Raw genomic sequence first — 14,046 nt, 5'->3', positions numbered from 1 at the left:
ACCTGGCCTAACTATGGCTCAAAGTCTGAGTTGGAGAGGTAGTAGGAAAACATCAAACCTAAGGACGCAGAGGGAAAACCCATAAGAAACATTCAGTAAAAATGAGTCAGAAGTTGTAAGAAAGCAAGGGTTGTGAGGCAGACAAAAGTATGGACGTGAATGAGGGAGTCGAGAGCAAGTATGAGAAGGGGGCGGGCGTGGGGAAAGTTGTGCGCTGCACTGGGGGATGGGAGTTTAGCCTGTCACTCTCCTAAAGGATCCTGAAGATCCTTTAAGCTGTATCCCCATCTGATGAGGCCAAGGCAAGTGTTTCAGAGCCTAGAAGTCTGTTTCTTTCCTTTCTGGCTACCTGAATCTCCTGTTCTCACCCCACCGCCTCCTCAAAGCCAGTGCCCCGAGGAGCAAGGATTTGATTCTTGCAACCAGGAAAGCGAGTCAAGGCACCTCGCTGCAGCGAGGCTTCAGCTTTCCCAGAGGCTGCTCGCTCACTTCCACGACCAACTCTTCCATCCCCCGGGGAAGTTCTACACGCGCCACAAACCGGCCCTGAGCCTGAGGCTTGCGGAAGCACAGCGGTCAGCGCGCCCCCAGAGAGCCACCCAGGGAACCATCACAGGATTGGAACCTCTTCCCTGATACCATGAAGGCCGAGCCCCCTCCCCCTGCTCTCTTCTCCAGGTTTCAGAGGGCGCCTTGCTTCCCCTCCCACCGAGGTTTTCAGAGGACACTCTGCTCCCACCCCAGGTATCCGAGGACCCCCTGCTCCCCCCCCAGGTCTCAGAGGTTCCCCCCCGCCCCCAGGTGTCTGAGGCCCCCCCGCTCCCCCTCCAGGTGTCCGAGGCCCCCCCGCCCCCCGTCCCCAGGTATCCGAGGCTCCCCTGCTCCCCCCCAGGTCTCCGAGGTCCCCCTGCCCCCCGCCCCCAGGTGTCCGAGGTCCCCCTGCCCCCCGCCCCCAGGTGTCCGAGGTCCCCCTGCCCCCCGCCCCCAGGTGTCCGAGGCCCCCCTGCTCCCCCCCCAGGTGTCCGAGGCCCCCCTGCTCCCCCCCAGGTATCCGAGGCCCCCCTGCCCCCCGTCCCCAGGTATCCGAGGCCCCCCTGCTCCGCCCCAGGTATCAGAGGTTCCCCCCCGCCCCCAGGTGTCCGAGGCCCCCCTGCTCCCCTGCACGTGTCCTCTCCGCCCCTCGCTCCCCCCGAGGCGCCGGGACCGCGCTGGCCGGCCTGGGAGGCAGGTGGGCGGCGGAGGCTCCGCACCCGGGCCCGAAGCCGCCGCCGCGGGACAGACACAAGCCGCCCCCGGCCCCGCCGCCCGCCGCCCGCCGCCCGCCGCCCGCCGCGTCACCTGTAGTTGTAGGCGCTGAAATGCTTGCTCTCTCTCAGCATCGCCCGGTACAGATCTAACACTTGTGCGCGGCTGGAGGCTGCCATTTTGGAAAGGGGGAAACAAACAAACAAACCCGCGAAGCGGGGCGTCTTCGGGAAGGCCCCGACGTCACCCAACCCGCTCGGCAAAGCCGCGGACGCGTGAACCGCGCGGCGGGGCCGGGCCGGGGCGGCCAGCGGGCCGGGAGCTCGGCAGGCGGGCGCAGGCGGGCGCAGGCGGGCTCGGGGCAGCCCGAGGGGGAGGCGCCGGCCGGGAGGCGGGCCCCGGGCGCGGCCGCTCCCCCCTCCACCCCCCCGCGGGCCGAGGCGGGCAGAGGGGAAGCCGCGGGGACGGGGCCGAGCCCGAGGACGCCTCGAGCGCCCAGAGCCCGCCGCCCGAGAGCTGCCCGCCGCCGCGTTGCCATGGTTACCGAGCGCGCCGCCGCTCGACGCCCCGCCCCCGGCCGCGGAGGACCCGCCCCCTCGCGCTGGGGCTGCCCTCCGCGCTGCCTGAGGGCCCGAGCCGGGCTTCCGGGGAGCCTTGACTTTCCCGCGCTGTGTCTGTGGGTCCCCAGCGCAAGGGCGCTTCCGGGGTGCGGGGTCGCGACGCGGGGGCCGCCGAGGCGGTGGGGGCGAGGGACTCCCTGCTGTACGGCTCCGCTCGGGGCGACCGGCTTGGGGGCTTGAGAGCAAGGACCCCTCTCTTGCCAAGATGGCGGCGCCCAGCGAGCTGCGGGGGTCTCGCTGAGGCTGCGAGTGCGGCGGCGGCTTGGAGCCTCCCGGGGGGGTGAGCAGCGCGCAGCGCGGGGTGCCTGGGGGTGCCTGGGGGTGCCTGGGTCTCCTGCGGGCGGTGGGCGAGTGCTGGCCTGGTCGCGGCCGCGGTCGGGGGCGCTGGCGCGGGGCTCCCCTTCCCCGCCTGTGCTCTGAGCTCTCGAGCTTTGCAGGGTCCTGGGTCCTTCGGGGCTGGGGCCGGGCTGCTGCGCCCGCGGAGACCTGGGGCGCCGGGGCCGCTTCCGTGCATTTAGCCGACCTGATGATTTTTTTTTTAAAGATTTACTTATTTATTCATGAGAGACACAGAGGCGCAGGCAGAGGGAGAAGCAGGCTCCACGCAGGGAGCCCGACGCGGGACTCGATCCCGGGACCCCGGGGTCACGCCCTGGGCTGCAGGCGGCGCTAACCGCTGAGCCCCCCGGGCTGCCCCGCCGACCGGATGATTGTTAACGTGGCTTTTGCATTTCACCAAGAACTTGGTATTTTCCGGGACTTTAAGGGCAGGAAGCGCCCGTCAGCGTACTTGCAACCTGGTGTCCCTGCGTGCACCCAGATGCACTTGGTAATGTTACTCCTTGGGATGCAATGGCGTTTGAAAAGAAAAAATATAAAAGGCATGGAAGAGAACATACTTTTTTTTATCATTATCATTTTAAAGATTTTATTTATTTTATTCATGAGAGACACACTCGAGAGGGAGAAGCAGGCTCCATGCAGGGAGCCCAATGCGGGACTGGATCCCGGGACCCCGGGGTCATGACCTGGGCCCAAGGGAGGCGCTCAACTGCTGAGCCACCCAGGTGTCCCCCAAACATACTTTTTTTTTTTAAAGATTTTATTTATTTATTCATGAGAGACACAGAGAGAGAGAGGCAGAGACCCATGCAGAGGGAGAAGCAGGCTCCTCGCAGGGAGCCCGATGTGGGACTCGATCCCGGGACCCTGGGGTCACAACCTGGGCCGAAGGCAGATGTTCAACCACTGAGCCACCCAGGTGCCCCAAACATACTTTTTTTTTTTTTTTAAAGATTTTATTTATTTATTCACAAGAGACACACACACAGAGGGAAAAGCAGGCTCCCTGCAGGGAGCCCCACCTGGGACTCCATCCCAAGACACCCGGGGTCACGCCCTGGGCCGAAGGGAGGTGCTCAACTGCTGAGCCACCCAGGCTTCCCCCAAACATACTTTCATTAAAATCTTTTTAAACCTCCTATTTGATTTTTTTTTAAGGCCTCTCATTTCTATGAACATCAAAATAAGGCTTTTTTTTTTTTTTTTTTAAATAGGATACCCAAACTTCTGTCGCTCTTGCAGGTTGATCACGTCATTGGGCGAGTCTTCCCTCAGGATTATTCGAAGAGATTTTAATAGTTTGAGTTTGTCCTGGGCATTGCTTAAACGTTCAAGAAAGGAATTGCACGTTTTTACGGAGTAAGATCTAGAGCTTTTTTTTTTTCTTTCCGTGCTATGTGAGTGCTAATGACGTAAAAGGCGGCACCTGGGAAAAGGACACCATTCGTCCAAGTTACACATAGAGAAAGCTGGGGACCCCTGGGTTGCTCAGCGGTTGAGCGTCCAGGGCATGACCCCGGGGTTGGACTCCCTGCGGGGAGCCTGCTTCTCCCTCTGCCTGTGTCTGTGTCTCCCCCACCCCCATGTCTCTCATGAATAAATACATAAAATCTTAAAAGTACAGAGTGCTTCAGGTGGAGTACTGGGGAAGTGCTATGGGGGTCTCAGCGTGAGAGGTCACTTTCATGGTTGGGGCCTGGGCCACCCCTCAGATGGACAGTCAATGTGATTTTGACTAAGTTTCAGGGATTTTTAAAAAAATTCCCCAGGTGATTGGTTGCAGTCTGGTAGAGAAGCATTGATCTGTAGGAATTAGGGGGCCTTTTGGAGGAGGTGGTATTCATGTTGCTTGAGAGAATTTAGGTTAGCTAAATCTTTTTTTTTTCTAAATATTTTATTTATTTATTCATGAGAAAGAGAGAGAGAGAGAGAGGCACAGGCAGAGGGAGAAGCAGGCTCCATGCAGGGAGCCCGGTGCGGGACTTGATCCCAGGTCTCCAGGATCATGCCCTGGGCGGAAGGCAGGAGCCCAACTGCTGAGCCGCCCAGGGATCCTCAGGTTAGCTAAATCTTGAAAAGAATTCCGGGATTTGGATATGTGGATGTATTAGTAAGATGGTTATGAAGAATGTAGGTTTACCCTTACAAAGGGTAAAGGAAAGAGTCTGAGTGAGGGCTAGGGAAAGATGATCCTGGTCTACAGAACTCTGAAGCCTTATGAGGGAGGGAGTAGGAGAGTGCTTGACGGTGAGTGCAAGAGAAGTACCCGGAAAGGGCTGAAGCCAGCTGAGTCCTTGTAGGATCTCAGTTAATCCTTTGGAACCTTGATGGGAAAGAAAGCTGTTAATTGCATTTAAAGATAGGGAAGCTGAGAAGTTAGATTACTGAGCTGGAGGTAAGCAGCTAGGAAGCGGGGAGGGTAGGCATTGGCCCAGGATATGATCTGTCTAGCTGTGATGCTACACTGCTTTACAGACAGTCTTCAGTGGAAGCTTCAGGAGTTTGAGGTGTTTTAATTTTTCTTGGATAACATGGGTAAATTTCAGATGTATTTGAAGTTTAATTTCGTTGGATTCCCACTTATTTGTGAAGCTAACTGGTTAGCCCCTGACAAATATTCAGAAAATCGCAAATGTTGATTTTTATATTCGCTTTTTAGTCTTTTAAGAGAAATTTACATTTTTTTCTATTACCATTTTTTTTTCCCTATAACTATGTCTTAGAAAAGACCTACATCGAATACCTTTTTTAGGTTGTCTGTTCTTATGTGCCACAGATATTATTATCTCATGGGGAATTTCTGAGACTCACCTTTCTATAGAAGCTCTTTTCAAATATACCTAAGAAAATCTGTTCTCTGAGAAAGTTAGAAAGCAGCTATATAATCTAACTTCATTGATTGGAGGATAAGAGTTCCCCTTGTGGGCAGCAGCAATAAAACTGACAATCGATTTTATGTAAAGTGTATCAAATGTCACTTCTAGAGGATTTTTTTTTTTTTTAAACAAGTTCTTTGCCTTCTGAAGGAAAGAAACCATCTTTTCCTAATACAGACTCCTACCAACTTCGGAATTCTTTCACAGTGTGGTTTATGGTAGTATTCTGCTACAGATCACCTTCATTTTTTATACTAGTTATGAGGGATAACTTAAAGGAATGATGTTTTTTTGTTTGTATGTTTTCTAATGATTTGTTAATCAACCAGCTATGTGTGATGGTAATGACAGCTATTATTTATTCAAAGTGCATTTTCTCTTCCAGCAGCTTTGCCAGGCAGTTCACCAACATGTCAGTAATTCTTATAAAGACCCATTTGAAGCTCTGATGGACTTCTTTGAGTGGGGAGTAATACCTGCCATCTCTTGTTTGTCCAGATTAGTTGGTCGTTTACAGAAAACACTTAGGATCTGCAGTGCTGACTATCCTGTTTGGAAGAAAAAAACAGCCTATGTTTTGCTAATCACTGACAAAATACCGGGTTGATGTCTCCTGATATTCAGTAACTGAGTTCCATGACATTGACTGTTAACTTGGAGGGAGGAGATACATCTTTGTAAAGGAAAATCCTACAGTTCTTTCCTACTATGTGTTTCTTTCCTATTTGTCTTCTTAACTACTCAAAACAGAACACTTCACCTCTAGTCACCAGATGTGTGGGTTTTTTACTGACACCAAAGCAATTCTCTGTAATACCAGCTGGGTGTCTTAACAGTTCAGCTTAATTTTGACGATACTCGGAGGCAGTATCAGATGCCACAGGTTAATAAGGGCTCATTCCCATGAGACTGCCCTCCCTTCCCTCCTGTTTCAGATGCCAATTACAAGTAGTAGGTCCCCAGGTGACCCACACCTTCTGTCCACTTTGGCTGCAAATTAGACCTCTTTCTCAGGTTTGAATAATTTCCTAGACAGGCTCACAAAACTCAAGGAAACAGATTATCAGTTAATTAAAGGTTGAGATAAACATACAGATGAACAGCCAGATGAAGAGATATATAGGGTGAGGTCTGAGAGGGTCCTGAGTGCAAGAGCTTCTGTCCCCATTGAGTTGCGGTGAACCACCCTTCCTGTGTGGATGTGTTCACTCACCTGGATGCTCTGCAAACCCCATACCATTGGAATTTTATGGAAGCTTCCTCATGTAGTCATGATCAGTCAGTAACATTTCTAGCTCCTCTTGTTTTCTAGAGAAGCGGGTTTGGGGGGGTGGGTGGGGCTGAAAATCCCAAGCATCTAATCATGGCTTGGTATTTCTGGTAACCAGCTTCCCTCAGGAGCCTTACAGGAGCCCACCCAGAGTCACTTAAGAATAAATGATGCTCCTAATGCTCTTAACACTTAGGAATTTTCAAGGGTTTCAGGATCCCTGTGTCAGGGCTGGGGTCAAAGACCAAATATTAGAACAAGAGATGCTTCTAGTATTGTTGCCTTTTGGAAAATAAAACAAGGTTGTAGGAGACGGGAACTGGGGGCAGAGACCATATATATATATATATATATATATATTTTCTATTATCTCACAATCCTTGATACTTGTCTTAGTCTGTTTGGGCTGCTTTAACAGGATATCATAAACTGTATAGCCGATAAACAAAAATTTATTTCTTCTAGGTCTGGAGGCAGGGAAGCTCAAGATCAAGGTGGTGGTAGATTCAGTGTCTGCTGAGAGCTTACCGATTCATAGATCGCTGCCTTTTTACTGTGTTCTCACATGGAAGGAGCAAGGGATCTTTCTGGGGCCTCTTATAAGGGTACTGATCCTGTTCTTTAGGAATCCTCCTGATCTAATCACCTCAAAGTTCCTGCCTTTTTATACCATCACCTTGGTTTTTAACTTAGGATTTTAATGTGAATTTTGGGGGGATGTTTACAAACAGTAGATTGCAATATTATGCTGCAGGGTGTTATTAATATTAGAAGCTAAACAGAGAAGTCATGAATTCTCGGCCATTATAGTGAATACTTTATATGATTTAATATTTCATAGCTTTTTAATTTAAAAATTTATTTGCTGAGCACAACTAAAGCAATTCAGCAGGGCAAACCTGTGTCCTGTATATTGTGTAATTGTGAGCTTGAGTTAACTAATATTTGAGAGTATAAAAACCTGGCTTGTGTGAAATGAATTGCAGTAATATTGACAGGCAGTGATACAGAGTTATCTTCAGTTAATAAGGATTCATTTATTGGGAGAAATATCTTTATAACGATTCCTGGAATTCTGGATGGCAGGGGAGAGTGGAAATGGAGAAATCGCGATACAGAAGAAAGCTTATCAGGCATACTTTCTTCCCTCCTTGACATTTCCAGGTACAGGCGTTGTTATTTATCTATTTCAGGTCTTTGAGCACTGTGAAATAAATGCATGTGCCTGAACATTGATGATGTTAAGCTCTGTTAGAATCCCATTCATACCTTGGTTGCAGTGCAGTGAGAGCACTTCGAGCCTCCTGAGACCTGGTTGTTATGGTGCCACTCTCATTTGTAGAGCCCTGTCTTCCAAGAATTGCCTATACTCCCTACTTTATAAAGCATCTGGGTAGACTGTCCAAGATTAATACATTTCATGACAGTAAGGTCAGTTTCACCAGGATGTCCAAGATGAGTTCGAATGTCCCTCTGTTAAAGACCTTGTAGAGGAGAGTCCGTGGGTGCCACATTACACTGTTTTCTGAAAGTCTTTTTCTGTCGTCTTGACAGCTCTTTTAAAATATTCAGTGTAAATTTATATTACAGTAATTTATGCTAATCTCCCCCCCCCCCAAAAAAAAACACTGCATCATTTTTATTTCAATAATTTTGGGGGTCTCTGGGTGGCTCAGGCAGTTAAACATCTGTCTGGCTCAGGTCATGATTCTGGAGTTACGGGATTGAGCCCCATGTTTTTTTTTTTTTTTTTTTTAACTTTTTTTTATTGGTGTTCAATTTGCCAGCATATAGCATAACACCCAGTGCTCATCCTGCCAAGCGCCACCCTCAGTGCCCATCACCCAGTCACCCCAACCCCCCACCTACCTCCCCTTCCACTACCCCTTGTTCATTTCCCAGAGTTAGGTGTCTCTCATGGTTTGTCTCCCTCACTGATATTTTCACTCATTTTCTCTCCTTTCCCCTTTATTCCCTTTTGCTAGTTTTTATATTCCCCTAATGAATGAGACCATATAATGTTTGTCCTTTTCCGGTTGACTTATTTCACTCAGCATCATACCCTCCAGGTCCATCCATGTCATCAAAGCAAATGGTGGGTATTTGTGGTTTCTAATGGCTGAGGAATATTCCATTGTATACATAGACCACATCTTCTTTATCCATCATCTGTTGATGGACACCGAGGCTCCTTCCACAGTTTGGCTATTGTGGACATTGCTGCTATAAACATCGGGGTGCAGGTATCCCTGCATGTGACTGCATCTGTATCTTTGGGGTAAATCCCCAGCAGTGCAATTGCTGGGTCATAGGGCAGATCTATTTTTAACTCTTTGAGGAACCTCCACACAGTTTTCCAGAGTGGCTGCACCAGTTCACATTCCCACCAACAGTGCAGGAGGGTTCCCCTTTCTCCGCATCCTCTCCAACATTTGTTGTTTCCTGCCTTGTTAATTTTCCCCATTCTCCCTGGTGTGAGGTGGGATCTCATTGTGGTTTTGATTTGTATTTCCCTGATGGCAAGTGATGTGGAGCATTTTCTCTTGGGCTTGTTGGCCATGTCTAGGTCTTCCTCTGTGAGATTTCTGTTCATGTCTTTTGCCCATTTCATGATTGGATTGTTTGTTTCTTTGGTGTTGAGTTTAATAAGTTCTTTATAGATCTTGGATACTAGCCCTTTATCTGATACGTCATTTGCAAATAACTTCTCCCATTCTGTAGGTTGTCTTGTAGTTTTGTTGACTGTTTCTTTTGCTGTGCAGAAGCTTCTTGATGAAGTCCCAATAATTCATTTTTTGCATTTGTTTCTGTTGCCTTCATGGATGTATCTTGCAAGAAGTTGCTGTGGCCAAGATCCAAAAGGGTGTTGGGCTTCCTGCTCAACTGGGAGTCTGCTTCTCCCTATGCCTCTGCTCCTCTTTCCATTCATGCTCACTCACTCTCTCACAAATAACTGAAATCTTTAAAGAAATTAAAAAAAAATTTAAAGTTTATTTATTTTAGTAATTTCTACAGTCAGCATGGGACTTGGACTTAAAATCCTGAAATCTAGAGTTGCATGCTCTTCCAACTGAGCCGGCTAGGTACCACCCTTCCCTCCTCCCACCCTCTGCATCATTTTTAGAATAAAGTCTAAAAAAGTCTGTATAAACTCACTAACACAGCCAGTATGACCTTGAGGGGGCAATTGCAAATGCTCACCCAAGTGCCTGGAATGTACTCTCCCTTTCCTAATTTGTCTGGTATCAGTTTAAGAAATACTCAAAGACACCTTCTCAAACTTCACACAGATCTTCCTCTTTTAAGCCCTCTTAATGTTGTGAGTGTGAGTATTTTTAGCAGTGACTGCAGTTGCAAGTAACAGAAAACCCAAGTCAAATAGATCTGAACCAATGTAGTGGCTTTATTGTTCCATGTATCTTGGAAGTTCAGAAGACAGATGGGTTTTAGAATTGGTTTATTTGAGTGATATTGTCAGAGACCTGGTTTTGTCCTTTTTTCCATTCTGTCTTGTACAATGTCAACTTTATCCTCAGGCTGGCCTCCTTTCTTGGTAGTAGAAGGCCGCCAACAATTCTGGGGTACTTGTTTCTAGAATGTCAGAAGAGAGCTTCTGTACCAGGAGTGCCCTACAGTTCTCTCTGTTCACCCCTTTGGTCCTATTAAATTGTGTGCTCATCCATCTCTAACCAATAACTGTGGGTAGAACATAGGATTACAGTTAGTTTAGGTTTGAGCCACCTGTTTAAATCCTAGAGACAGGAATGGGGGCACTCCCCCCCCCCCCCATGGTATTCAGGCTGTGAGAGCTGGAGATGGGTAGGTAGGCATGTGGGATACATACAGTGAAATTGAAGTAGTAATTACCAAGAGAACAGGGACAGATTTTTTGATAAAAGGCACCAAAGTTCATTACAGCAGTCTTGCTAGAGTTCTGTATCTCTTTGTGTGATTATTTGATTAATACTTTTCTCTGTTATCAGCTTGTATATTCTGTGAGGACAGGGGCCATGTCTGCTTTTTATTACAGTTATTTCCTCAACACTTTGCATCTAGCTTTGCATATGCAAGATGATTAATAAATACTAATAGATGAATGAATGAATCCATTGCATAAGCTCTAAATAACTTACCTGTAAAAGTTATTGGGTGATTTCAGATAGTGTTAGTTGTCTATCAACAACCACACTTCTTCTTGGCCAGCACACAGTAATTTTTTGAGTGGCCATGTGCCTAGTTCCTGGAAATGAGTCGTAATAGTCTAGAAAGTCGTCATGGTGATTCCATTCCCTTTTGGCTAGATGTTTGGTTTTCCAGCTAATGAAACAAGAGGAAGTTGGCTGAAAGTTTTTCAGGAGAGATTTTGCTTCCTGTTAAAAGATAGGTATTCCCAACGGAGAGTTTGCTTATGCCATCTCTTCTTTCCTGCTTGGGATGTTAATGTGAAGACTAATGCTTGAAGCTCAGCAGCCATGTTGCAACCATGAAGAGAAAAGCCTGTGAGAAAGGGTGAGGGAATACCAGAGATTCCAGCTTGACGTCCTGACTTTTCTGAGCTGTTAAATGAAACCTGGAACTGGGTACCTCTAGTCTCCACGATGAGTAGACAATAAGTGTGCTTCTTATTAACTATTTGGGCTTTCTTACAGCTCAACATATCTTCATACAGTAGTGCCAAAAAGAGAGTTTCATTGTTTTAGCCTTGGCAAAAATTTTTATTTGGAATTTTTCGCATTTGTTAATTTAAGGTAATTTCTTTGCTACTTGTGAAGCTTTGGAATTTTCTCATGTAGTTTATGTAAATTTGTTGTGTGCATATACAGGCTAAGCTTTTTTTTTTTTTCCTTCACTTCAGGAATTTTATTTTATTTTTTAAATTTATTTATTCCTGAGGGACACAGAGAGAGAGGCAGAGACACAGGCAGCGGGAGAAGCAGGCTCTGTGCAGGGAGCCCAATGCAAGACTTGATCCCGGGACCCCAGGATCATGACCTGAGCCAAAGACAGATGCTCAACCACTGAGGCACCCAGGTGTCCCCCACTTCAGGAATTTTAAACATCAGGGTCCCTCTCTGGAATAGTAAATCTTTTCCCATACTCTTCATTTGACTAATGGCTGTGTAAATTACATATTCCATCTTCAGCAAGGTGTTCCCTAGCCATAGTTTAAATTATACCACCTTGATCTTATTATTCTTTCTTACAGCATCTTATTCTTTGCCTTTTTATAATATAAAAGTGTATTGCTGTGTAATTCTGAGGTACTGGTTTAATGTTGACTTCTCCCATCAGAAGTCACTTCCGTGAGGGCAGGGACTATGTTTTGTTATAGTATGTTATAGTATAGTATGCATGTTATAACTATGCAAGGTTCATAGTTAGTGCTCAGTAAACATTTGTCACATGACAGGATAAGAGAAAAGACTGAAATCCTTAAATTTCTGCATATTCCAGCTTCTTTCCCCATCACAATCAACAATTGTAGGTAATATGAGATGTTCAGCCACAGCACAGTGTCTCTTACACTTGTTTTGATGACATTATTCCCTGTTGGCCTGAGTTTCCCTTTAGATTTTATAAGGGAAGCAGTATAGTCACTTAGCGTACTAACTGAGCAAGCATCTTGTCAGTTTCCTTAGAAGAGTAATACATATTTTGGACACTTTTTCTTAGGATTTATTCTCCCTGAATTTTGCATTATCTTAAACTTTATTAAAAAAAAAAACTTTATTGGCACTATTTTTCTAGTTTGACTTGAAGAGCCTCTGGTAGCGATTGTTTTTATTTTATGTTTTAGAACACCTTGGAAATGATTCTCATTTTAGCAGGTTATTGTGCGTGGTTACTAGTCATTTAGAATCTCTGTAACTTCTTTCTAAAAGAGTGGTCTCAGGAGAGGCTGTATGAATTATTGACACAAGCTATTGACTTACAGCAGAAATGATTTTAAATAAATTTTTTGAGTTTCAGCGGACTATGATCCTAGATTGTTGGTAATAGTTTTATTGTTTCTAGGGAGAGTTACTGTGAACTTTTAAAATGATTATAAACACTATGTATGTGAGTGAGAGGGAGAAAACTTGACTAGGATTTTGTTGATTTGGTTACATTTCACAGCTATCACAAAACTTTTCCATGTCTTTTTAGGTAAGTCACTTAATTTAACATTTGGGTGATCATATGCATTTCCTAAATCAGGATACTGTTGAGATCAATGGAAGTGGATGCTGTTAAATAATGATGCTGGGACAAGAGGCATAAAGCTGAACTGCCTTGGGGAAACTGAGATGTTTGGTCACTCTGTTTGGTACAGTAGTCTATGATGACTATGTTAATCTACACACCCTGGTGTCTTAAGACCTTCCAAAATCAGGGGTCTTTCTTTTTCATGACAAGGCCATAGATTGTTTTGTTTGCAAAGAGAGAGGAATTGGAAGAACAGAGTGAGGAATTGTAAGATTCTGAAACTCATCAAAGCCTTCATTTCCCTTTTATTCCCTGCAGGATCCCTGTGTCCTCCTGCCCTCTGCCCAGAGGTGGGATTTTCCCATTGTATGGATTGCTCTGGGTCCCCAGTCTCCTGTGGCTTCCTCAGTTGTAGGGAGTTGGGAGTGGGGAGTTGGTGCCACAAAAGGGTTTTTTTCTTCTTTAGGGTTGAATCTTTTTGTGCATGACAGTGGGCTGTACTAAAGTGTGGAAGTAAGGGAAGTGTTTTACTGTTTCATTTGATACAGAACCTATGGGTTCATGGTTCTAGCTAATAACAGTGTTATTTTACATTCTTTGGACTTCTAGAAGAAAGCTCCTAAATACTAATAGGAACATAAAAAAGCAATCAGGTATTTCAGAACAGAAGATTTGTACCCTTTTGAGGTTGTTTTCCCTGTTGTGGCTCTGCAGCCTGTCCTTTGGAAGGGGCCCAGCCGTAGCCCAGCCATACCGGGGTTAATACAGTCCTGATCTGTTAACTCTTCTTGGCACTCACGAGAAGGAAGAATGATCAAATGTCAGTGTTGTGTGGTCCTGAGCCTCATGGCACAGACTTTCTTGAGGGTCACAGACAGTGCTTAACAGTTCTCTTCTTTCAACTATTTTCCACTTCATTTTTAGGCACTGCCAAAGACATCTGACAAAACTTTCTTGGTTCTCATACTAGTTGAATGAACTACACACTTTTACCCCAATTTTACCAGAAACGCAACCCTGAGGCTTAGAGAACTTAAATATGTGTCCTGGTTCACTTGGCAGATTTGATATTTCAACTGTTTGTTTCCAAAATGTTTGTATTTTTCAGATTATATCATGTCATATTGAATTGGTGGTATAAGAGCAGTCTTGAGAAACTAGCAAATAATTTACATTGATTCTTATTTTTCTGTTAGCATCCCTTAGTGTTATTTACCTCTGTGTGAGCCCTCATTTTCAAGCTCTAGTTGTCCCATAGTTGGGTTATTGGGCTTTGTGTTTGGTTCTATGCTTGAAAAAGTATGATTAGTGTGTAAATGCTTAATACATATGGTTGTAATGAATGATCATTACTTCACATACAAAATGTATTCAATGATTGCTACTTGATCAGTAATTTGAGAGAACTTGTGCTTTGGTTTTTGTATTTTGCTAGAATCTCTCTGAACCTGTTTTTTCAACTGTAATACCAGGGTTTTTTTTTTTTTTTTTCTCCCTCCTAGAAACG

The 14,046-nt window shown here is 46.0% G+C and overlaps 2 protein-coding genes and 1 long non-coding RNA gene across 22 annotated transcripts in view; 1 reads left to right on the top strand and 2 right to left on the bottom strand.

Annotated features, from left to right (window-relative positions):
* Window positions 1-1,769, bottom strand: part of LYRM4 (LYR motif containing 4) — a 158,431-nt gene extending 156,662 nt beyond the window's left edge. For 10 of the 17 annotated variants that reach the window (XR_012025531.1, XR_012025534.1, XR_012025533.1 and 7 more), the window contains exon 1: window positions 1,339-1,769. Coding sequence is in view for 5 of the 17 variants with exons in the window: in XM_072814066.1 (XP_072670167.1) it covers window positions 1,339-1,424 (86 nt within the window). In the remaining 12 variants the exon portion in view is untranslated. The remainder of the gene's footprint in view (window positions 1-1,338) is intronic. The other 7 variants (XR_012025536.1, XM_072814066.1, XM_072814067.1 and 4 more) reach the window with 7 other exon arrangements.
* A 162-nt stretch (window positions 1,770-1,931) lies between these two features.
* Window positions 1,932-14,046, top strand: part of FARS2 (phenylalanyl-tRNA synthetase 2, mitochondrial) — a 499,388-nt gene continuing 487,273 nt past the window's right edge. For 3 of the 4 annotated variants that reach the window (XM_072813845.1, XM_072813846.1, XM_072813843.1), the window contains exon 1: window positions 2,007-2,145. The gene's annotated coding sequence lies outside the window, so the exon portion shown is untranslated. Of the gene's footprint in view, window positions 2,146-14,046 lie in introns of all 4 variants that reach the window. The other variant, XM_072813848.1, reaches the window with a different exon arrangement.
* On the bottom strand, window positions 9,737-14,039 carry LOC140626219 (uncharacterized). The gene is made up of 2 exons (XR_012025419.1): window positions 10,487-14,039; window positions 9,737-10,049 (listed from the first exon to the last, which is right to left on the bottom strand). It is a non-coding gene; the product is annotated as an uncharacterized lncRNA (long non-coding RNA).

This window comes from Canis lupus, chromosome 37, assembly GCF_048164855.1.
Source record: "Canis lupus baileyi chromosome 37, mCanLup2.hap1, whole genome shotgun sequence".
Classification (NCBI taxonomy): domain Eukaryota; kingdom Metazoa; phylum Chordata; class Mammalia; order Carnivora; family Canidae; genus Canis; species Canis lupus.
The sequence above is the reverse complement of the archived record's forward strand: the minus strand, read 5'-3'. Positions and strand labels throughout refer to the sequence as shown.